General features: G+C 38.4%; 1 protein-coding gene across 1 annotated transcript; it reads left to right on the forward strand.

Annotated features, from left to right (window-relative positions):
- The first annotated feature begins 308 nt into the window (after nucleotides 1-308).
- Nucleotides 309-24,309, forward strand: tacr3a (tachykinin receptor 3a). The gene is made up of 5 exons (XM_004549518.4): nucleotides 309-950; nucleotides 4,344-4,541; nucleotides 5,302-5,452; nucleotides 19,568-19,764; nucleotides 21,586-24,309. The coding sequence occupies exons 1-5, from the start codon at nucleotides 583-585 to the stop codon at nucleotides 21,917-21,919; spliced, it is 1,248 nt and encodes a 415-aa protein (XP_004549575.1). The 5' UTR covers nucleotides 309-582; the 3' UTR covers nucleotides 21,920-24,309.
- The last annotated feature ends 722 nt before the right edge of the window (nucleotides 24,310-25,031 follow it).

Here is a 25,031-nt window from a genome sequence, read left to right on the forward strand (position 1 = left end):
GCAGGAAATGGCACTGATGAATTCATTGACATAGTTGGAACAACAAGTGTTAGAGAGAAAGACTGAATGAATGAAATGTAATATCCTGTTTGTAGCTTCGTTGGAAATACTGCAAACAACATCATCTGACGGGTCAGTGTAGATAAAGGTGCACACTAAACACGGACTGATTCTACACCGCAGAGAGAGAGAGAGAGAGAGAGAGAGAGAGAGAGAGAGAGAGCGCATTATTCATGAAGTGTAAAACAGCCGCCACTAGAATCAATCAATCTTTTTTCACTTTGTGCCACTTGTGCGTCACTGAGCGCGCACGGCGTCCTGCTGCTGGAGGAGAGGCTGCGCATTCATAGGCACAATCAGACACTGGGATTTACTTGTTCCACACACAGTTTCACTGCGTTTTATTAGTTGTGCGCAGAGACGTGCATGTCGGATCAAACAAACGGGGATCTTGTTAGGGGTGTTTAAGTTGCGCGCTATGGCGCATGTAAGCAAATCCTTCTTGCCAATCCAGCTGTGCGCCTAGAGCATATTGGCGAAACAACTGAAACCTTTACAACATCAGGGGAAACGGAGAAGAGGATGACGGCTTCATATAACGGATCCAACATAACGACGAATCACACCAACCAGTTCGTCCAGCCGCCATGGCGCATCGCTCTCTGGTCTGTTGCCTACAGCTTCGTGCTGGCGGTGGCGGTGTTTGGAAACCTAATTGTGATATGGATCATTCTTGCGCACAAGCGCATGAGGACAGTGACAAACTACTTTCTGCTGAACCTGGCGTTTTCGGATGCGTCAATGGCTGCTTTCAATACTTCAATAAACTTTATCTATGCCGCTCACGGGGAGTGGTACTTCGGGGAAGCCTACTGCAAATTCCACAATTTCTTTCCAGTCACATCTGTGTTTGCAAGCATCTACTCAATGGCGGCAATAGCTGTGGACAGGTGGGTTTTATAAAATGCAGTAAAAAAAAAAAAAAAGTTAAACAGATAATGTTCTGTTGCTCCACATGCACCTCATACACCAATTCGTTTTTTATTGGTCACCGGGTAAATTGATTAAGGTCTTATTTTAGGTTTACCAACAGCCTTTAATCAGTTTCTGTCATTTTTTTTTCAATATTGGAACAAATAATCACTCAGTGTGAGGATGTTATACAAACACTAGAGTTCAGACCCTTCATTCAGCAATGGGAATATATCCCACTTATGTGCACAGTCTTATTAAATGCAACTAATAATCAGAAAAATAGAATATTAGAAAACACACAGGATGAAAGATAACCTTGACACTTTAATCTGGATCATTTTATTTCAACCCTGAGTTCAAGCAGCACTTGTGGGAATGTGAATTAAAATCAGTGTCTTGCTTCAAGTCAAAATGCGTTTTGCAAGGCAAATGAATGTATTAACTTGTTCCCTTATAGAAACTGATTTGGAGTCCTCACCAGTTTAGTCTGATGCCTCTGTTATCAACTTCATCTTTGTCCTTTTTTGTTCCCACTCTCTGTCCCTGCTGTTACACGTTTTTTTTGTTTGTTTTTTCCCCAATTCCCAATGGAGTAGTCAAGTCGTGATTTGCATAATTGTATTGGAAAGGCAGTTCCTCAGGAGGGTGACTGCCATCTCATACACCTTGAGCCTGTTTCATAGATTTAGTTTTACATTTCAATGCAAGTGAATCAGACTGAAACAGTTGTTTTGGACAGAGTCTGTGCTGCAGTGAATGACTCTGTGTATGCCAACACCCTAGAAAAGATTGCCCTTTCCTCCTACACGCTCTGGCTCTCTTGCTTTCTGCCACATGCACATCTTTTCCTTTTTTTCTTTTTTTTTTTGCTCATTCACACGTCCTCTTTTCTCCGTTGGTTCGTTTGCAGTCTTTCTCTCTGACAACCCTTGTGCTTTCCATTAATGTGAGGATGCAGTCAACACTATCACCAGGGCTTTGAAACTGATCAGTGGACCATCATACATCATAATGTTTGAATAAAGGGATTAAACTGATGAAAGAAGTAGCCACAGGCTGAACATAATGAAAAGACAAAATCATGTGAAAGCTGCAAGCAAGTGCAGTGTGTGTCTACAGCTAGTGTTCACGTGTCACAGTGCGTTGTGTTATTGTCTGAGGTGTTTTCTTCCTCCAGTGCTTCTTCTTGTCGCTCAAATGGAACAATGTAATTCCTCAGGCCGTGCTCATTTTGGCTTCTCTCAACAACGACTTACATGCCTTTATATTTTTGGTCCACAATGTCCATTCAATTTGTCATCTGTGTACAGAGAAAGAGAACATCGGCATGACCTAGATGATGTAGATGTAACCTCCGGTCATGCTTTTCGTAACCCCAGTATGGTGCTGTCTCCGCTCTGATGTCTTGAAATGGCATGAGGCCACAGTTCATGATCATCTGTGAATTTGTCCTTCCTGCTGAGTCTCTCAGCTGCCAAGTGTGTTTCCTTGGGCAGCGGAAAGAAAAGAAAACAGGTTTCTGTGTGAAAGGTAACACCACTGAAGATTTTACAATGTCCCTGTGGTCATTTTTTTAAACAATTTTTTATACCTCATATAATTATTTGATTATTGATTATTGATTTTATTGATTAGCATTCAAATTCAAATCTCAGTGAAAACAGTGAGAAAAAAAAAACAGTGAAAACAGAACAAAAATCTACCATAAAGAAAGAAAGCATGAGACAAGGCTAATCAAAAGGTATTGGCTGAAGCATTTGCTTATTACGCCAACCCTTTTCTGTTGTCTCCCTAAATGTTCTTCGATAGATATCAAAAAGGTGTACACTTGTGTTATTTTATTTAGGTTTTTCATGTTTGCTCACTGCAAGTCCATTCCATCAGCTGACATTGTGCTCTGGAACATACTTGATTTAATTATATTTTGGAGGTCAATATTGTAACAGAAATTAATTTCTTAAAAGCTTATGTACAATTTGATTTTCTTTGTTTAAATAGCTTTAATTGGGAACACTTAACATAGCTTTTACTAAAGAAAATGCAATGTTGTTCAAATGATAACAATATAAAGAAAAAATGAATAGAAAACCATGGCTAGTAAGGATTAAGTACAAATAACAATTAATGATTCCTTTGTGATACTCTAAAGTGAGGTTTGCAGACTGATTAAACATTTTTCTTTCCCTTGAGGACTTTTGAGAGAGCACTTGAAATGTACCTCTGTACATTATTTTTGGTCTGGACTCTTCATCTGAGGTAATCTCTGCTAGTTAAGCACATGCTGGTGATTGAGTGAATGTTTACTTGGTAATAAAACAGTGTTGTGACATAGCTTCAAAACAATATGCTTTCCAAAAGCTGTCCTGTGTAGCTTCAGGCATGACAGGCTTCCGAGTCACACCCAGTTCTGTTGTCTCCCTAAATGTTCTTCGATAGATATCAAAAAGGTGTACACTTGTGTTATTTTATTTAGGTTTTTCATGTTTGCTCACTGCAAGTCCATTCCATCAGCTGACATTGTGCTCTGGAACATACTTGATTCCACATTTAACAAGGTCCAGTGAGAAGCAATAAGTTCCAAACAATTACTGGTGAATTTGCTGTTATCCCCGAGAGGGTTGTGGTCACTGGAGTGAAAGGACAAGGCCTATTTTTTTTTTTTTTTTTACCATCCTATGAAGATTGAATTAGCAGCTCTAAGCCCCTGTGATTGCCTATTGAAAATCATGTAACATCCTGAGCTGAGTTCATGAAGATGGTAATCTCCTGTCAGTGTTTCACTGTGTCAGTCAAACAAAATCTCATCACAGCTTTTTAGGAATGAATAATCCATCAGCTTCCCCGAAATTCAAACACCCCCATGTAATTGGACTTATACAAGACTGCCTTGTAGAAAATGAGGTATATTTTTAATGTTGAAAATGTCGTTGAATCATAAATTGAATTAATGAGCGATTCAGTCAATTCCACTTGTGCATTAGTGACATTTTCCACTTTAAAATTATACTTTATATTCCAGCAGCTTGTTGAAGTTAAATGCTTAGGTAAGAGAATTTTTTTTTCTTTATTGCATACAGCAAATAGACTTGATGCTATCTTTTAAATTTCACACTTTCTCAAATAATTACTTTTGAACTGTGAAATATTGTTTCATGTTTGCCTCTTGAGTCCTCTTAAAATCCTTGACATGAAACAACTTCAGAGTGTATAACGACCACTGATCTGAAGACAAATTTTGAGATGTTACGATCTGTAAAAAGTAACTGCAATAAAGACAAAATAATAACATTAAGGATGTGTTAACTCTGACATGTACGTCAGCAATTAAATAGAAACACAGAATTCTCTTTTTAACCTCTTTGCTGTAGGTACATGGCCATCATCCATCCTCTTAAGCCTCGACTGTCAGCGAAGGTCACCACAGGGGTTATTGTTTGTATCTGGAGTCTAGCTATAGTTTTGGCTTTCCCCCTCTGCTACTTCTCAACCATCCAAACCATCCGAAGCATACCCCAAAGGACTGTCTGCTATGTGGCCTGGCCCAACAGGAAGGATGACTCCTTCATGTGAGAAAGATTTATCTGTTTTTTCTGCTATGTCTGATGTTTGAATGTGTTGGATGTACTTATACAAATAATACAAGCAAGATGAAATAAACTAATAAATCCCATCCTTCATTTTAAACATCACTCAGTACATTTAAACAAAGTAGAGCAGAGCAGTATTGTTGGAAACACTACAGGGTAGTGTTCCCGTTTGAGCATTATGTGTGCTAAGCTCAGCAAAAAATAGCGATTTTACAACATATTGATTTAATTTTTGTAAGTATATAGTTGTACAGTGGTAGTTTTGTTTAAAAGGTAAAGACATTGCAAGTATTTGGAAAACATAAACCCTATGACTACATCTGATGAAAACTTGTGCCATTGTCAGAAAAATGGCAAAATATGAAATATTGCAGTGTTTACTGTCGTATTCATTAGCATTATGAGAGTAAAAAATAGCATTCCAGAGAAATTATGTTTTTTTTCAGAGGTAAATAAGAATAGAGAAGCATTCAAAAAATGCAAAATATAATAAACACACCAAAACAATTTGTTAATTTATTGTCTTTTGTTATTTTTTCTGGAAGGTAGCACCAAATGCAGTCATTTGGGATTATAGTGCAAGTGTTCCCAGAATGTTACATTTATCAGTTGCAACAGGAACTAAGAGCACAGAGGTGGACATGTTTATACAGCATGAAACATATACTATGTGTGAGTTATGTATGATTATTTTTTAAGTGTTCCCACTTCTTTGACAATTTTTATACCTTCTTCTTAGGTATCATATCATAGTAACAGTGCTGGTGTACTTGCTGCCCTTAGTGGTGATGGGCATTACTTACACCATAGTGGGGCTGACACTATGGGGTGGTGAGATCCCTGGAGATTCGTCTGATAACTATCATGGACAGCTCCGGGCTAAAAGGAAGGTAAGCGGGCTTACAGGGGAAATAATACACCAGCATCTGAAAAATCAAGATATGACCTATGGGAACCCAATTTGCAACTGTGAATGTGATAACTGTTGAATGCTTAAAGGCAGAGAAATGGGAATAAGTATTTTTCTGCCACTGAGAATCCTGAAGCTTCAGAGTACTTTCATCTTGCTTCTGTTTTATAATCTAAAGTAAGCCAGGATAAGGACAGCAAACCCTGCTGCGTATATTTGTCTTTACTTTGCTCAAGCTAGAAACCATTTCAGCATGCACCAAGGCAGAGGAATTATGCAGCAGTGCACATACATTTAGGATTTGTATTTAAACTTTTGTTTTTTTTAATGATATAGTCACTGTAGATGAAACGTTTATTGTTGAATGAGGGGAAGACTCTCAGACTGCCACCAAACTTAATTATTTTCTCTGGGCCTATTTTGTGTACTTCTTTGGACATGCCATGGTTAGTGTAGCGTTGCCTTGGAATAAACATCCAGTGGAAGTGGATGGCAAATAATTTTAACCTTGTAGTCTCCATTAGACAATTTAAAGTTGTGAGAATGCAGCTGTTGTTAAAACACACCATATTTCACAGGTAGCTTGTTCTGCTGCCTGCTGTCAAAAATAATGGATTACTGCTGTAAGGCTATTGATGTAGCACTTTTCTTCTAATGACTGTAGCTCCAGTGACTGTCCAACCAACCAGTGGGTATTAATTTTGAAAACGTCATTCACTTCAATTGCCTAAAATACTGAAAAAAATGCACACAAAAAGAAAAGAGAGAGAGAGAGAGAAAATAACACAAAGCAGATCTTCAAACTGCTGTAGAGGTGATTGTGATAAATTAGGTTTGTCATAATATTTTTAAAGTACAGATTACAGCTAGGTTAGAAGGACCCACATAGACCCATATTTGTATAACAAATGTGTGTATCCATATGGATATATTCAGTTATTTATAAAATAAATATTATTGGAAATTGTACTTTAATGCAATTTAAACTTGGACTATGTATACGTTTCATAGTTCTATGTTTTTTTTGTTTGTTTTTTTTAAATATCTGCTAGTCTGCTCTAGTCTCACTTCAATAAGTTTGTATTGGCTGTACTTTGGGTGGTTTTTTTGGGGACCCAGTTAGACAGATGTAGAGCCTGGCAGCTCGGCAGGCAGCCGGCACGCAGGACCACACAACACGCCGGCCTCTGATGGAAGAGAGGCCGGATCAAACAGCATGCCAACCTTGGGCTTGGCAGGACTCCCGCACACTTTGACCTCTGTCTCCAGCTTGGCAGGTCCTGCAGGTGCAACAGACTCCAGTGAGAACGCCGCTGTACCAGGTGGCACCGCTGTACTGGGTGGCACGGCCAGTCCCTCCGCCACCCGGACCTCTGGGCTCAGGCCGAACTGGTCCCCCGTTCGCCTCATCCTTCGCCTCATCCTCCACCTCCGGCTGGTGAGGTTGCTTGCGTGCCTCATCCTCCACCTCCAGCTCTGGCTGCACAGGTTGAGGACACAATGGTTCCTCTGCGGCCCTCCTCCGGGCAGCTGGAGCAGGTGCAGGCACCTGCAAGGCTCCAGGTGCTCCCACCCAAGAAGTGGGTATGGGCGCAAAGGCAGGCTGCGTCCTGGCTGGCCCCACTCTGCTGGCCCCCTCTCCTACACTGTTGGGGAACGCCGGTGGGGGTGGCGGCAGTGTCGAAGTCCAGGCGCCAGCCAAACACCAACAACAACAATTTAAAGACAGGACCCAGTTTCCATTTTATGCGACAATTGGGGATGTCCCTCAGGTGCGTCTGCCTTCCCTGCAGCGGCACCGCAGACCACGCCCCACTACAAAGGCATTTTAAAAAAGCAGCCATTGTTGGCTCACCCACAACTATTATCTAGCTAATGCTGCTGCACACCGATTATGCTTTGGTTTAGCTTTGGACCTTTTTCTAATTTTGTCAAAAACATTTAATTCTTCTTCAAATAAAATGTCTATTTGCTAACAGGCATGATCTGTTATTAATGCCTTTGACGGTGTCTTCACGGTGCCAGCAAAATTATATCTATGAAAGAACAAAACATATTTACTTTTCTCAGACAACACTAATAAAGGTAAATATATTGGATAGATTAGAAATCACTGGAGGAGATGTAAGGTCCACTCAACAGTAGAACAGTCATTACATTTACTAAATGATGTGCTTGTAATTTTATATAGATAGATAGATAGATAGATAGATAGATAGATAGATAGATAGATAGATAGATAGATAGATAGATATGTCTGTACGGGGTTTTGTACATAGACATATTCAGATTTGACCCCAGACATATATTTTGTTCACTTGTTTTAGAGCAGAATTGTTTAAATCTTAATTTTACCATTTAATTTTTTTGTTTTTTGTAATTGATGAAGCACTGTTCTGTTCTCATTGCTGGTTTACATGGTACAGTGTGTTTATCTGAGCACATGAATGTCATGCAGGTTGAGAGTACAGTGCTCTGAGTCTCTGGTCAGAATAGATTACACAAAGGAGAGAACAGCACCAGGCTTACAAGCTAATGTTTTTATGGTACTCCAGGCAAAACATACTAAATAAATAAATATATATATATTCAGCTCAGTGAGCCGAATCAATTTGAAAACTCATAAAAAAAAAATCAGCTTGGTGACTGGCACAGAAATGTAAATGAATCTGATGGAAATATTGTTGTGTCTACAGCTAAATAGACACTATAACTATAACTCATTTGAGTAAGTAAATGCAGATGGTGTCAGGGTTCCTGTTCCTAAAATGACTTCATGTTTTTTTCATGTTTTAAAGGATTGTGTCGCCTTTATGAAAGTGTTATAGACAATGTACATAGAAGATGTCAAACTGTGCATTGTGAACCCATTTTAAAGGAAACTCAACTCCAAGTTGACCTTAAATTGCTTTCAGCTCTTCATGGTATTAGTGAACAAAGCTATGGCTCATTAGCTGTGTCCCAGTTTAGTTTTACTTATTAATTCTGAGCAAATTAAATTTAATGGGTTCACAGTGGAAAGGCTTGTCAGTACGCATTGAGTTTAACTTTTTTTTGAGCATGCTGACCATGAGCTTTGCAGTCAGTTCACTGCACAATAAACATGATTAGCTCCATAAACGTGCTAAAAAATGAAAGCAAATACAAAAACATCAGGTAGAATCAGTTCAATATTTTCTGGAATCACTCACAATTTTCTTTTTCTGATTGATGCCCTCTGCGTTGTCTGCCACATGGCCATCGTGCTGGACCAAAACTAGTGTTAAAATAATCAACTGTGGCCGTCACTGTGAGAAAGAAACTGGGATTGTTTTATGTGTAAGGAAACATCAAGCACAACTTAGCTCGACTTAAGCTTTCCTAACTTTGTAACATAAAATCTAATAAATAGATACATCCAAGAATACAATTTTACTTAATTGTTGGAATTTAAAAATGAAATAATAAATGAAAACAGACCCAGGATGAATACAGTGTAAAAAATGAACTTATGTTATTTGCACTGCTCTTATTTCAATCATTAGTCTGCAAACTGCTGTTATTTACAGTTACAGTTGTGTATGTGGAGACTGAGGTTAAATAATATGTGACTGATTTGACATAACAAGTTATGTTATGATAAGTAAAATAAAATAAAAGCTTTTTTCTAAATGTTACACCAAATAAATGTCCCTCTAACTTCTTAGACGAACGAGCAAGTAAAAGCATCCTGTTGTCAGAGCTTTTCAGTCATATCAGCTCACTTTGACCACAGTGAAACAGAATTCTAACTATAGCCAAAGATAACTAGAGTAAATATAAAATCGATTTTTAAAAAATGATAATTTCATTTGTTAAGGAGAAAAACCTTCCTGTATGAAAAAGTATTTGCCCCTTAAACCATATAAATGACTGTGCAAAGCTTGGCAGCTTATTGCATTTAGCCTATTTCACTTTCTTAGACAGCATCTAATTAAGTGATTTCTTAAATCAACAGGTCTGGCCTGAGCCTGGCTAGTGAAAGTGGATTCAACTTTCCAAATATAATGTTGTTAATCACAGTTAATTCATGATTTAATAACAGAGGTCAATTAATTTCGTCACATAATGCCAGGCAGGTTTGGAAAGCTTTTTTTCCTTAGTAAAAAAAAAAATCCTCATTTACAAAGTACCTTTTGCATTTTCTTGGGTTAACTTTGTCTGTAATACCAAATTTTATTTGGTGATCTGAAACATGTAGGTGTGACAAATATGAAAAAAAGCAAAGAAAAAAAGAAAGAAATCATGAAGGGGAAATACAAATTTAAAACGTTATTTTCAGACAGGCCAGGGAAAAAATTCAAGCCAATTTATGGCCCTTAATATTTGTTTTGTAATTAGAGTGAAAAAAGTATGTGTCAGGGCTGGTCTACTGTGCGACTGGGAAGTTGCAAGCCTGTAACCATGTTTCTGTCATTTTGCTCATAAACCAACAACACAGATTGAATTTATTTTGTTTGTTTGTTATACAGTCTGCAGATTTAATGTAATCTTACAATTAATCAGGCTTAATCTGAGAGAATGTTTCAGTGCAAAAAGAAATTATAGTGACATCTTACTACAAAGATCATAACGTAAGCATGTATGTCTTTTCCCTGTTTTGTCCAAGACGTTTCACTGAATCTGGATGAGACTGATTAAGTAAACTACCACAGGAACTATGTGTAGTAGCTTATCTCAGAAAGGAAAAAAAACGTTATTTTCCTTGTTGTTATTGGTAACACTTTCCTCTTTACTCAGAAAAAAAATTCTTATTACTTACATATATTACTTATAAATTTATATTAATTGACAAAAAAACCCCGGTAACGGTTCACATCCATGAACATAGATTCCTTTTTCATCATAATTTCACAAACAGCAGGGTGTTATAGTACCGTACAGACAACAACGCAGCTGCTGCATCTTGCTCATTGCTGTCAACTCCTCAGCTTTTACAAGACGGTTCTTTTGCAGTGGACTAGCTCTGCAGGTTTGCTTTGGCAGAGTTTTTACACACCCATAAAGTGGAGTTGTTCCTCTGGCTGGAACTGAACCAGTGACCTTGAATGTGTAACTCAATATATCATCTTTAAAGCAGAGGTAAAAGGAGAATACCTACTACCTGATAAATTGCTCACTTACTTAAAAGTATCTAGCAAAACAATGTCCTCATCATCAGCCAAATTATACCTTCGCTTGAATGAATCTTAATACTTTGAACTGCCGAATCACGTCTTTCTTTTTCACCGCATTTCTGGAGCATCTCATGACATGATTTGCTCACATCTTTCTAATGCCAAACTGCCTTCAGTGGGTCTTCTGCCTGAGCGCCAATCAGCATGCTAATTAACATGATAAATGACAAAGCTAATATGAAAGTTGTTTGTAGGTATGATTTTTTTTTCCATGTTTACAATCTAATTTGTTTGTTAGGTCAGCAAGATCTGCTATTTTGTACTAAAGACAAGGTATATCTACTAATATTAGCTCTGTAAAGCTTTGACATATTAAAAATTTAGCTACATGTTAATGCTATCATCTAGAAACTTAATGTCCAAACTCAGTGAAAGAAATGTGTAACAAATATTAATTATGCTTCATGCAAAACCTGAGGGGGACCTCACATAAGTCAAATACAAGTGTATATTTTAGTCTGGACCAGAGAAACAAACTGCAATAAAAATACCTAATAAATACAGAAATGATTTGACAGTGTCTTGTTTGTTTGAACCAATCATAAAAAAGACACATTTAAGCTCAGTTTTGTAATTTTTCATCCTAATAATAGATTTCCTGTGCAACAGGTCTGCGAGATGAGACAAAGCAATAAAAGAAATCTTGATTGTGTGCATCATTTCTCATCGTTGTGATGAAAAGTGGATTCACACTGCTGCATTGTTTTGAGTTAATCCATTCTTCTGCAATCACAGCACCATGGGTGCTCATGCCTGGGGCTGTGCATTGAAAATGTCAGTCTGACACATGAAACACTAGTGACCTGTCGCAAGACCGCTGTGCAGTCCTTTAAGGTAGTTTGTGCTCAGTTTTTCTTTCTTGGTAGAGTCTTGAGAATGATACGTGAGAAGGTAAAGATCGGTGTGGATTACATTACAAGATGAGTTATTTGTAGATATTCAGTACAGCAGTGTTAACCTGTATCGTGTGCAAGTGTAACACTAACATCAGCAATAATGAAATGTTTTAATCCCATCTGGGTTCATCCATGGCCTGAGAGAGACAGTCATACAAGCATCAGTCAGTGTGGAGGGTTATGCTACAAAAGCTTTATTAAAAGTCATTAATAATACCATATAACTTTGCTGCTTTGTTTTGTTTTTGTTTTTTTGAGTGCATGCTGATCTTAAGGTGTGTCACACTCTTTCTTCTCGTCAGTGACTGATCAAAACAGCAATTAAATATCGGCCTCACACCTTGACAAGGACTCCAGCTGAAGCCCTCACTGCAGGCACAAATCATGTGCCTGTGGTACCTTGAGTCTCCCTTTCTTTTATCTACATTTTGTCTGCTCTCAAAATATCATTTATTATTATTATTGTAATTAAATATATTATTACATTATTCTATGAATATTGTTGCTTTAAAGCTTTACTGTTTATATACTAAGAGTTCTCACAGCTGCTAATATCTAAACTTCATTCTAGGTCATTAGTAATCATTATTTTCTCGTTCATTTTTTCATTTTATTGAATGAGTTTCTCTGTTGCTTAATCAGTTAATCAATATTGTGTTTTATTCAAACTCACTATTTGGCGATATCTGTTCCACACGAAGCATAACTCATTTTAGTTTCATGCTCAGTAATGTGTGGTTATTTACTAGCTTAATGAAGTCCAGTGTTAGGGCAAACCCCAAGACTGTTTTGGTGGTTTACGGTCTAACTCTAAATTATTCATATCTCACTAGCTTTATTACTTTTTGGGTTTTTTCAAAAGGAACTGAGCATTAAATCAAAATGTCCCATTTTTTTTTTGCACATTTCCCACTTTTCATTTTATTTAGATGTGAAATATTGTGGTAATGGAGATTTTTAAAGAAAGGTTCAGTTAGTATGTTCACTTTGGCTTAATTTTGTTTTTGCAGTTAAATTATGTATATAACCTATATATGTGATATAAATATATATGAATTGAATGTTGGTGCTGGACTGTGTGCTACATTTGATTCCCACTCTGTGCTCCTCAGGCTGATTTCCACATTGCAAGCAACATATTTTTGTGCTTTTCTTCCTCTACAAGCTTCACACCAACAGGGGACCAAGTACACGCCTGCAATACAGCATGTAATGTAATATTCAGTGAGAAAGGACCACTTTCATTTAGTCCCTTTTACATGTCTTGATATAAAATAGCTTAAAGGTTTCACAGGAATGCTACTGTACGCCAATTTAGGCTTGGCTAACACAATGTTTTTAAGATGTAATACTGAATACAAACACTTGAGATTCTACTCTTAGACAAACACATGTTTGGTCAGAAGGCTTTAGTGTCATATTTGAACACACTGGGTTCCTTTTACATCCATCCAGATATTCGTCTTCTGCAGCTCATCTGCGTCTGGCTTGCAACAACCTACTCAATCAATCAATCAAAGCTTTATTCGTCACATGCAGGTTGCCCTGCAGTGAAATGGGACCCCCCCCGACCTTACACATATAGCACAAACATTACATGGGGATACAGGTCGGAGATTGGTAGAATCAGAGAAAAAACATTGAAATGTACACTACAATGGGGAAAGTACAAGAGGAAAAAAAGAGACCCCTACTCATGCTATGCTTCCATGGGACAGCATGAGAACAGGAAACAAAAAAACTCCTCTGCACAAAAAAAGCACATAAATGTCCACAGCACAACATTGTGAAGACATGACAAGCCACAGGGGTGGGTGGGGGGTGAGGAGTAATCCGAAGCGAACACAGCAGCCGCCCTGCACAGCGCTACCATTCCAGCGTGGCACACAGACCCGCCGTGTAAACAAGCATTGAAGGCGTTGGAAAGGGAGGGGGGATGAGTGAGTGCCTATCAGTGTAAGTGTATGTGTGTGCGTGTCCATAGTTCAGCTGAGACAGTGTCCTTCGGCCTATCAGGCTAAGTAAACAGTCCTCCAGCCAATCCAGGTGTCCTTGCATGGGATGGGAAGAATAGCTGTAGCACAGTCGTTATCAGGGAGTGATTGTTCGGCTCCAGCCTTGGGCCTGCAGCTGGCGCCGTGATGGGGATCCGCAATGTTCATGTTGATTTTGTTAATTTCCATGTGAGCAGCCCAGGAGAATTTTCAGGCTGCTCTTTAACACTCCGACGCTGGTCTCTCAATCTTCCGTTGGAGAGTCGCGAGCCTCCCCATGATGGTATCAAACTTCTGTTCCATGGTGTTGTCATTCTTTTGATTCTGAGACCTCACAACTGCAGTGATCCGTTCCGCGATGTCTTCCAACTGTCGCTCAAGGGTCTCATTTTGAGCAGGCCTCTCTCTGATGTATCCCCCCATACGCTCAATGGTGTTGTTTTGAGCCTTCACAGCAGCTGTAAGCATCTCCAAGGTGTTGACCATATTACGTTCGTTGTGAGAGGTTGCGCCTCGTTCCATTGCGATTCCAGCGGGCAGCCTTGGGGGGGTTTGAACAGCCGGTTCGGTTCTACTCTGGTGTTCCTGGGAAATCTGAGATATTCCCAAACCAACCAACAGATATAACCACTCCATGTCCACTCATGTCTTCCCCAGGGCCTCCTTCAGTTAGACCAAAGCACATTGCCTAGGAGGCATCCGAGGTAAATGTTGAAACCACCTCAGTTGGTTCATTTCAATATAGAGGAGTACTATTCTGCACTCTTAGTGTGTTTGGAAATAATCTAGAATAGCATTTTACTGAGGTTAGGTTAGGTTAAGTTGGGAAAATCACTGGACAAAAAGTCTTAACTATGATTAAAAAGAAAAGTATTTTTGTCCAGCGAAGGCTAGCTCCTGTTAGCAATAATTAGCAGTTTTGGTTAGTTGTAGAAGAAAACGCTATTGAATCGCGTTAGTAAAAGATCAAGATATGGGTTAAAATGCAGTCTTCCCATTATCAAACGCTGATTTTCTTCATTAGCACAGTGAGGGGGCTTTTGAAGCCAGCATCAACCAATCAAGGTCCTGACCATGAGGATTTGATGACTTGAGTGTTGCACTGGGCTCTTCAGACAAAAGGGCCCTACAGGATAGTAACTGCAGGTGTCAGACTGTCTTTTGTAGCTGTCTCAAAAGCATTTAGTATCTTTTCTCAAGATAAACCAGAGAAAATATGTTGAGTCCAAATCTTAGACACTGATTAAATCATATTATGATTTTCCTTAGATTTTTCCTATGTTTTGTCATCTGCCTTCCTGCTACCCTGCTGTTAAAGGAAAATGATTGTACCCATAAAAACAATTTTCTTTAAATTGAACAGAATTCACTCAGTCTTTCACACACATTTCTCAATTATGTTTTGCATGGGGTAGATTTACTGCAATAAGCTGTTAGTTGTTAAGAGGCTATATCTATCTATCTATATATTTAATATAAAATAATACATATATATGCGCTTTAGATTGGATGTCAAGAGGAGTTCAAGTATTTAGGAGCCTTGATCACAAGTGCGGAAAGTGTTGAGCAGATGATTGACAACAAGCACCTCAGTTCGTCGGTGAGCGACTTGTTTGTCACGGTGACTGCAGAGCAGAGCATGAAAGCAAAGCTGTCAATTTACTGGCTGATGTGCAGCCATAAGCTGTGGATAGTGATATAAAGAATGAAATCACAGATACAAGTGGCGGAAATGAGATTCCTCTCAAGAGTGTCTGTTCTCACCCTGAGAGATAAGGTGAGGCTCAGTCACTAAGGAGCAGAGATGAGCAGCCGCTCTTCCGGATCAAAAGTAGTCATTTCAGGTGGTTTAGGCATCTATATAGAATGACTCATTCAGGCATTTCCAAGACATGCTGGTGAGATCATGTCTCTGAGATGGCATGGGCACGCCTCAGTGTTGAGCCAAGACAGCAAAAAGCAGAGGCTGGGGGGACAAAAATTTAAGGTTACTTATACTGCTATTTAATGATCTGAGAGGGAGTAAAGAATAAATACAAAGACAGAATTCAAAGGCTTAGTCTACCTGTGATACAAAGTCCACAAGTACAAATAGTTGAATGTCACTGCTTGTACAGTAGAATAACAAAACTGTATTTCTTTCTTTCTTTTTTTTGTAGGGTTAAAAATATCTTTAATCTGGAACTTAACCTGTTCCAAGCATAAATTACATATCCATGTACATGGCGAGGTAAGCCACCTTCATGTTACAGAAGCCCCAGGATTAATCCCAAGAGTCACCTGGATAAGATGAAATGCTGCTTCGTAGTGTAGGCCTCCAGTGCAGATGGATTTGTGTCTCCTCCTGGGATCAAACCAAGCACGTAGAACACAATAATATGGAACTACTGCCTCTAATTTCTCATAGTGCTAAGTGTGTTTGTTTGTTTTTTGTTGTTGTTTATGTTGTGTGTGTGTGTGTGTGTGTGTGTGTGTGTGTGTGTGTGTGTGTGTGTGTGTGTGTGTGTGTGTGTGTGTGTGTGTGTGTGTGTGTGTGTGTGTGTGTGTGTGTGTTTTAGATGATTTTTTTAAATACTGGTATTAGACTGAAATCCTTTTTTCTTTAGGAAAATGTGTCTTGTCTTCCTCCCCTCACCCCAAATGCTCCTCCCTGATCCTAGTTCTGCCAGCAGTTCCTTTCTGTTAAAAGGGAGTTTTTCCTTCCCACTCTTGTCAAAGTGCTTGCTTGAATATTAGACTGAATACTTTACTCTTGCAGTTGCTGCCTTTATAAGTAGCCTGGTGCTAAATTACTGCCAATACTGTGAGCTCGGTTTTAAATAATTGTTGTTACATCTTACTTATTGTTTTCGCTGGATTTCACTTAAATTTAACATGACTGTTACAAAGCATATGATTTTAGGTATGAGCCCCTGTTTGTCCTCAATTTTTCATTCTAATATTGTCTGATGTCACTTTGAATTCAAAGCTCATTTGAGTACACTGCTAGACAGAATAAGCCCTTTGTCCCCATATATTCTCTTTCCTTTCAATAACCTCCAAAACACCCAAGGTAGAGTATGTAGAAATAAACCTTTTGCACTCTAGCCATTATTTGTTTCAGTCTCTTGTGCGTCACAGAATATCCTTTTTAATATTGTTTATGGACCATAGTTGCATAAGGAAGGGACTGTGGGTTATTTTTACTGCACACAAAATGTTGACCACTGTGGACTACATTTTACTGTAAAAGCTTGAAAAACAAACTCTGTCCTATACTCATTTACCAAAAAGGTGCTTTTTTGTACTTTTGTTTGATGCCCAATGGTACAGATACCTAATCTTCAAAGAAATGCTTTATATTCTGTTCCCCCTTTAATATTATGTTTGTTAACATAATAGTTCATTATTATTATTTAAAGCATACTTCTTAAAGTAAATATTTAAGTTTGTGTGATTACGTTTTCTGGCCGTCCAAATATGGACCATTTAAACAAAATAAGAGAATTTAGCAAATGTGTCTGTCGTTCTGTTAAGTTATGAGCATGTTTAGCCTGAAGAGGAAGTGCCTGTTTGGCTTTGCCTTCCAAGGTATATTTGCAAGAAATCAAAAAGTGCAGCAAGATTTTTAACAGCTGTTCCTGTAGTGTTCACTGAAAGCATTTCAATTCAGCTCAATCGAGTTCAAGTGAATTACTTCATATATATAATTAATATAACACCAAATCACAAATGCAGCCACCTCAAGGTGTTTTATATTGTAAAGTAAACATCCTAAAATGATACAGGGAAAACCTCAACGATCACATGACCTCCTGTGAGCAAGAAGTTGGAGACAGTGACAAGGAAAAACTTCCTTTTAACAGGAAGAAATCTCTGACAAAACCAGGCTCAGGAAGGGGCACCCATCTGCCAACTCAAACCAGTTCGAGATGAGGGGCAGAAGGCATGCTGGTAAACACAGAGAGATTGACAATGATTCTAAAAGACTGTATGTTTTAAAGATCTTTAAAGGAAGAAAATAGGTTTGAAAACTGGCTCCATAGGCAATGCAAGAAAGTCAAACACAACTAAAAGATGGACAAGAATAATAAATAAATAACAGCATAGACCATAAGATATAAATGGTAGTAGTTACCATCAGTTAACACGTTCGAAATCAAAATGGATACAAGCAATGGTTGCCACTATGTCTTGCTCTTTTATCTTCTGTCATCCTTTCAAGGCTCTGTGACACACAAACAAAATGTCCAGCCTTTTATAAATGTAGAGAGGTCCTACAAATAATCTAGTGTAAAATAAACTTTGGAGTCAAAACCTTCCCCTCAGCTTTTCCCCATAAATTACACCGCTGGAGGATTCTTTTGCTACAGATCATTGTACATGCAATGGAAACATTTATACTTACACACACAAGGCGTTCCTGGTCTTTTATTGGTCTTTTGACTTGTTTAAGTTGTATTATATCTTTTGGGTATCATCCTTCATTTAATGTAGACACTGTCATTAAATAAAACAGCAACTAAGTGTTTCAACCCTGTTCAGCAGCCACCTAGTAAGGTTTACCACATAGTTTGTATTATGCCATAAACTTCTTTTTAAAACATATACTCAAAACAAAGGGTTCCAAGACTTTGTTTAGATTTCAGGGAGGACTCAGACATGTCTGTTTTGTATCTGCAAAGCTTTCTGCTCATGGTGCCTCTCTAGCCTCTCTCTGAAGAAACAAAGTATTGGAGATTTTGTTCCTGGTAACCACCCAGATACAATCCACTGCAGTTCAGAATTGCCTGAACTGCCATCAGTCAGGCAAAAAAGTAGGTTTTCCTCTGACTTGATTTTTATTAACCTTTATTTTTCAATAAATGTAGCGTGTTTAAAATGGGCATATTGATATGGTTTGATTCAATTCTTAAATGGTTCCAAATGCAGGATGTCGCAAAAGTGGAAAGGCATGCAGTTAACAAAGGGAATTTAATAAACTTACAAAAGATAAAACAGTGCATTCATACCGAAGCTTTAGGTAAAATGAAAAAACAAAACAAAAACAATAGCTCAATGATCTGAAGTTATCTGGAAAAAAGACAGGACAAACACACAAAGAAGCGCAATTACCAAAATAAAACAACAAGTAGAAACAAGGAAGGCAAGGGAAGTAACACATCAACAAAACAGAGATAGATAAAAGAGAAAAGAAAAACTGGAATGCTGGGGGAAATATAAACATGCTAAAACACTTGACTGATACAGAATCCTAGATGCTCAGTGGTCCTGGGTCTTCTTTCTCATTTGTTTAAATTTTTGTGATGCTCCAAATGTTTTCAGTTTGTGAAAGAATTGAACTGCAGGCAAGGCAGTTCAGCACCTGGACTGTTCTTCTATGAAGTTGTGCTGTTATTCTGAAACCTATAAATACCTCTCAGCATTGATGGTGCCTATTAAGCCGTCAATTCCATTACGACTTTTGAACTGAATGGTCATAACGAGTCTCTTGTTTTTAGTCTGGAGGATGTAGAGTCTATTTTTCAAAAAAGAAGAAGAAGAAAATTATGATTTGTTTGACCACAGACTCACAGACAGTGTTCTTGAGTCCATGTAATGATCTTCATGACAGATTTCTCCAGATTTTCTTCAAATGTCATTCAATTCAAAATGATTTTATGAAATGTTTCAGTTGAAAAAATTCTGAATTACATTATCATTGTTATTATTATTATTAGCATTACTCCATTTCCATGTATAAAAAGCAGAAGTAAGGCCAATTAAGGAATTGTTATTGCCTCAGTCTGATCCAGGGACATTTAACGTTAATTTTAGCATCTCTTTTCCCATAACAGAGTTGGCAGAAGAGTTATTTTTGGTACTAATTATTTGGTGTTTCACGTATTTGTGTGATAGTCCTATTACAGCATTACAGTAATAAAAGTATAATTTGCCTGCTTTTGGACTGAAGTTATGTGCACCGTATTCTTCTTTCAAATGATTGTCATTTATCTATGCTTTTCATCATTTTGCACTCTCTCTGTTTCAGGTGGTTAAGATGATGATTGTTGTAGTGGTGACGTTTGCCCTCTGCTGGCTGCCATACCATGTTTACTTCATTGCAACAGGTCTCAACAAGTTTCTGAGCAAATGGAAGTACATCCAGCAGGTATACCTGTCGATCATGTGGCTTGCAATGAGTTCCACTATGTACAACCCCATCATCTACTGCTGCCTCAACAGCAGGTGGGTAACAACAGTGTTGCTAATTTAGCATTGCTACTTAACGAGACAACAAATGTGCAACTAATTTTGCAAAGGCACCTGATGCATGAGGGAATTCATTCAAGGTCTTTTACACCTGTATTACATAATGATTTGATTTTTCAATATATTTTTTGGCATTTTAACTTTATTGGCTTTATTGGATAGACACAGCGAAGACTGACAGGAAAGCGGAGGGAAAGACAGAGGGGAAGGCATGCAGCAAGAGGCCACGGGTCGGACTCAAACTCGGGGTGGCCGCTTTAAGGCACGCGGCATATGGTCACCTGCTCATCCGACTGAGCTAAACCGGCGCCCATAATGATTGTTGTTTATATTGAGATGAAAGCAGTTAAGGGATTGTCATTCCCTCAGTGCATTTGTATGATGACTAGGAAGGCCTACAGTGTTATCTAATGTTAGCTGTGCAAAGTAAGCTTCTCTATCCAAGAAGTATCATAAGCTACTTATCATAAAGAAGTCAGCTAATGCTTAACTGTTAGCTAACTCAAGTAGCTGTGTTTCAGTAGTAATATATCAGTTGCAATACTATTGCCTGGGGGAATGCTACCTCCAAAATAACATTTGCTATGCTAGCCACACTTGGTCAACAATGCAGAACAGACAACTACGTTGCAGCTTCACATCTAGCATCCCTACTAATAATGACAGACACCACTTCACTTCCCACTAAAGGCAAAGGTGAAAATGAAGACATGACCCTGTGTCTGTGTCGATAAGATACAGAGTGTACTCATAATATGTGTCTTGAAACTCATCAGAATTGCCCTTGAATCTTAAGCCAACTGCAGACACTGTCCTAAGGTGCTTCAACACTGACTGGCCTCTCAGACAACCTTGTCCTGCATTTACCCAGTGTGAGCCTTGGCATTCTAGACACATAACTTGGGGCAAGCAACTCATAAGTGTAGATTGGTGGGTGATGATGTGTTTGTCGGATCTTCTCATCACTGATGACCATGATCCACTTGTGGCCACATTGAGTCGTGGCCACAGGCCTCAAGAGCAGCTTCGGCAAGTGATAGGTCATTGGGTACCTGAGGGTTGGACTAGAGGATGTTTGTGTTACCACCACTCAGTCCAGGCTTGGGACAGTTATAGTTCTCAGGTACAAATTCAGTGGCCTCATTACTCTCTTCACCAAGGAGAAAAATGACCTTCTTGGTAGTTTTCTCAGAGGCTCTTTGGAGCAGCTGTCTCCACAACCCCTACCACTCAAATGACAGGGTATTTAAATCTGCACAGCACATATACTGATGCTGATACTAGTTTCTCCCAGTCAAAAGTGGAGATACTTTCAAGTGCCAGAAACAGAAACAGTTGTCTCAACGGTGCCACCACTCTGCCAAAGATTAATTCAAAAATGAAAAATAGACCAAAAAGGCATTTCTATAAAAGGTTTTGGTGACTTCAGAGAGTGATAGCATTCTCCAGATGGATGGATGAGTGGATGATACAGAGCCAGCTGTTCTGCACCTCACTATGCAGAAAAACAATTTCCTTCATGCATTGCAGACCAGCCTGCCACCATGGTCACTGAGAATAGAACATTCAAAACACAGAGACACAAATTGGCTTATGAGAACAACAATACCAAGTGATACAGAAAGCAGTTTGCTGTATGCCTTCCTCACCTCATACGGTGGTTCATTTACAAGCCAAGGAGGGGAACACTTGCTTTTTCAATTAGAAGAAATTATGCAAGATTTAACAGAAATAAAGGCCAATTAAATGACAAATGAACTCATTTTTTTGTCATGTGTTTTTCTCTCACTACAACAGGTTTCGAGCAGGCTTCAAGCAAGCATTTCGTTGGTGCCCTTTTATTAAGGTGTCCAGCTACGACGAGCTGGAACTACGCTCTACACGGCTAACCCAAACACGCCAGAGCAGTATGTACACACTGACACGGATGGATAACACCATGGTGGTAGTTTATGACCCTGCTGAAGGTGATGGCAGCGCTGTAGGTGGCACCGGAAGGAAGCATTCCCTGCCTGGTAGGAAGAGAAGCTACGTCACTTCTCGGCACACAGAGATTGCTGGTTGCAGCGACACCGCTGTGAAAACACAAAATGGAAGCGCTCCCAGCGCTCAGCCTGAAGAATTCCCTTGAACATGAGCATTTCCAGATGTGTGTGTACACAAAACATTTCCATGTGTAAAGCTTTATACGCATGCATTCTTACACCGCAGATGTACAAAAAAGTGCGCACGGTGCTTGGTTAGCTTAGAAATAGAAATACTGAGAGCAAAAAGTTTAACGCTTGTTCATTCAAGTTCACCCTTTGATACAAATCACTGTAAGAAGCATTTAAACACAGCCATCTGTCCTACAGCTCATTCAGTTGATGATAAAATTATTCAGTTCTGATGGAGATCAGATCAAAAGCCTGTTTTTTATTTCACCCCATAACAGCTGTGAACTTCACAAAGGATGGGCGTTAATGGCTTCAGGAGAAGCCATGAACGAGTGGCTGCAGAGAGTCACCAGCGGAACAGCTGCTGATGGAATTCTTTCTAGCACTACATGGCTCTGTGTGTAACTCTTGGTTATGCAACTGTTTCCTGGTGACCTACAATAAGCCAGAGGAGAAATCCAGTTCATTTCCACCATGTCAATAAACAGGCAGCTCAATGAGCTTACTGAACGCAAACTAGCCATCTAGGAGCTAGGGCGTCATTGTTTTATTTATATTTTTCAGTCAAGTGAAAGGAAAACAATACAGGAAGTTGCATGGTGACGTGCAATATATAAGGATAGCGTTGTTCTGCTACCGGTGCCACTGCTGTTTTAACGCTGTTTCCCTGTGTTGCATGGAAATTGTTGCTTGTGTGAACATCAAGTGCTGAGATGGCACCAGGCAGTACGACAACCTCTGTTGTGTTGAATTTACAGTTTACAGTGGAAGCATACTGTGGCAGATCCTCAATGACTCAGCATTCATCAAGTCTCAGACATGAAAATTTTCATATTTTTGGTCTATTCATAGATTTTGCTGTTAAGAGATTAGATTTGTCACTTGTTTTGGTAATCAAGCATAATCATAGTTTTGGTTTCCTATTGAACATACCGAGCTTTGGAATAAAAAAAAAAGATTTTGTGATCAAAGCTAAATACAGTTTTGGTATTTTGTCATTTATATTCCATGTTGATTAACACATAGCGAACAGATATTCAGCTGTCACATAGTATAGAAAAAAAAAACCAACTTTTTTTTTTTTGTAAATCAACCAGAAGGTACAGCCATACAAACACAACACAAATGTCCTTAATTATCCTAAAGAGATTTGAATGTTAATAGACTCATGAAAGTATTTTCAAAGAATGTGAAAACATATATGCTGTGCATTTTAGTGTTTTGCATTTTTAAGTTGTCCAATCATTTTTATTGAGGTTGGTTAAATATTGAGACGTATTAATCAAAGTATTTTGCTGTTTCTGTGTGTAAATAATGTGTTTGTTTGAATGTACAGCACGGTGTGTGCCTCTCTCTGTTCAGCGGTGACTAAATTGTTTGTTGTGTCTTTAAAGTTTCTTTCAGCATGGGTCTCTTTCTTTCTTCTTGGTGTAAAAGCAGTATACTATATTTTAAACACTTAATTATTATTCCTGGTAAATGTCAAGTAATTTGTTAATATGAGAATGAATAACTTTCTAATTCGATATCACATTTCTTATATAAAGGCCTCCAAAAGATTTCTCATTGCTCTGCTCTGTGAGTACTAATATATTTGCTTGTAGCTTTATTGTATATTGATCTTCTTCGTCGCATTATGAGTGTTTACAAGTGACAGAATATGCTTATGATGAAATGTAGCTGTGACTTATTGCAATTTTTAAAAAGACGTTAAATGTAAAAAAAAAAAAAAAAAAAAAACACTACAAAAGATAGCCAGAAAACTTTTCAGTATTACTGTTCGTTTATACAAAAGATTATTACTGTGCTGTGCTGCATCCAAGAATAATGTTTTGTGCAGTTTGCTTTGCCACATACAGTACATTGCAACATTTGATTTTGCAGTTACAAGATTGTTTGCGCTTTATTACTCATCTTGCGTTATCTTTTCATTATTGTGATGAATTTCTGTGTCGACGTAAGCCCGAGTGTTTCAATAATTTAAACATGTCCTTTTGTAAAAAATTAGCTTACTCAGTTTTGAGAAGTGGGCTACCACCTTTGCACAAAAAATAAACGAGAAACAATGTACTTGCTGGCAATCAGAGATTAAAAAACACGTCAAACTATATTTGATGTATGCATGTGTAATGCTAAACATTACTCTCTGCAGACATAATCGCTGCACAGCACAGACCTTAATTCTACTCTCTGTCATTATGTCAGTTTTGGTGCCTGCAGCTACTAAACAATAATTCACATCTATTTTGTGGTTTAGCAGCTTCTGTCTGATGATGAAATCCAGTGCAAAGATCAGTCCCTATGAAAGGAAAAATCGACAGCACAATGTTACAGATTTTAACATTAAATTCAACTTTAATAAACAGCCAGTGTGTGTTGTGTCCTCTGTCTTGTTATATAGAAGTGTTTAACAAACCAGACAAATTTATTACAGTGGGGGGGAAAGGGGGTTCAGTGCCAGGTACTCATCTGCCTTCTATCTCTCAAGGGGACCATTCAAAGCTGTTGATGCAATTTTTCAAAATGATATAAACCTATAAATGGGTCTACAAACTGCCTTCATGACAGATATCACAGGGGAGTAAATGTGATAGGCCTTGTGGGCGTAGTAAAGTCTGTATGAGTTTGGCTAAAGGGGAAAAAAAATAACAGTATTAAGGCAACTTGAAGGTGACAAAAAAACAGCTTTGAGGTAGCTTATTGAGTTTTCACAGGGAGCTGGCTAATAGTGTTTAGCTGTTTTGAGAATGAGTAAATGAAATTCTATCTGCTGCTGTCTCAATCCCCTAAAATTTTCAGTTACAAGCTGTGCCGCTTGGATATGTTTCATCTCTCTGCCGCCTCAAAGCATCATTACCGCATGGCTTGTCTAATCTAAAAAATGCTTTGAAATTTATGTGCTTAGCAGGAGCTTTTAGCTTCCGGTTGTTTTGTCATCAAAGCAGAACATTTGAGATAACTTTCCTTGATTATTTCTTTCTTGTTACTTAGTCTTCAGTATTTCGGCTGCAGCATTTGATGCGACGATCAGCAGTCAAGTAAAAAGAAAAACCTGTCTACATGAAAAGTGAGTTAAACTCATCAGAC

The sequence above is a fragment of the Maylandia zebra genome, linkage group LG6, assembly GCF_041146795.1.
Source record: "Maylandia zebra isolate NMK-2024a linkage group LG6, Mzebra_GT3a, whole genome shotgun sequence".
Taxonomy (NCBI): Eukaryota; Metazoa; Chordata; class Actinopteri; order Cichliformes; family Cichlidae; genus Maylandia; species Maylandia zebra.

Excerpts from the sequence above, each read along its gene's own strand:
- tacr3a (XM_004549518.4), top strand. The coding sequence starts at position 583 with ATGACGGCTTCATATAACGGATCCAACATAACGACGAATCACACCAAC. Across the intron at positions 4,542-5,301 it reads AGGAAGGATGACTCCTTCAT|GTATCATATCATAGTAACAG; the intron begins GTGAGAAAGATT and ends CCTTCTTCTTAG. Across the intron at positions 19,765-21,585 it reads TACTGCTGCCTCAACAGCAG|GTTTCGAGCAGGCTTCAAGC; the intron begins GTGGGTAACAAC and ends TCACTACAACAG.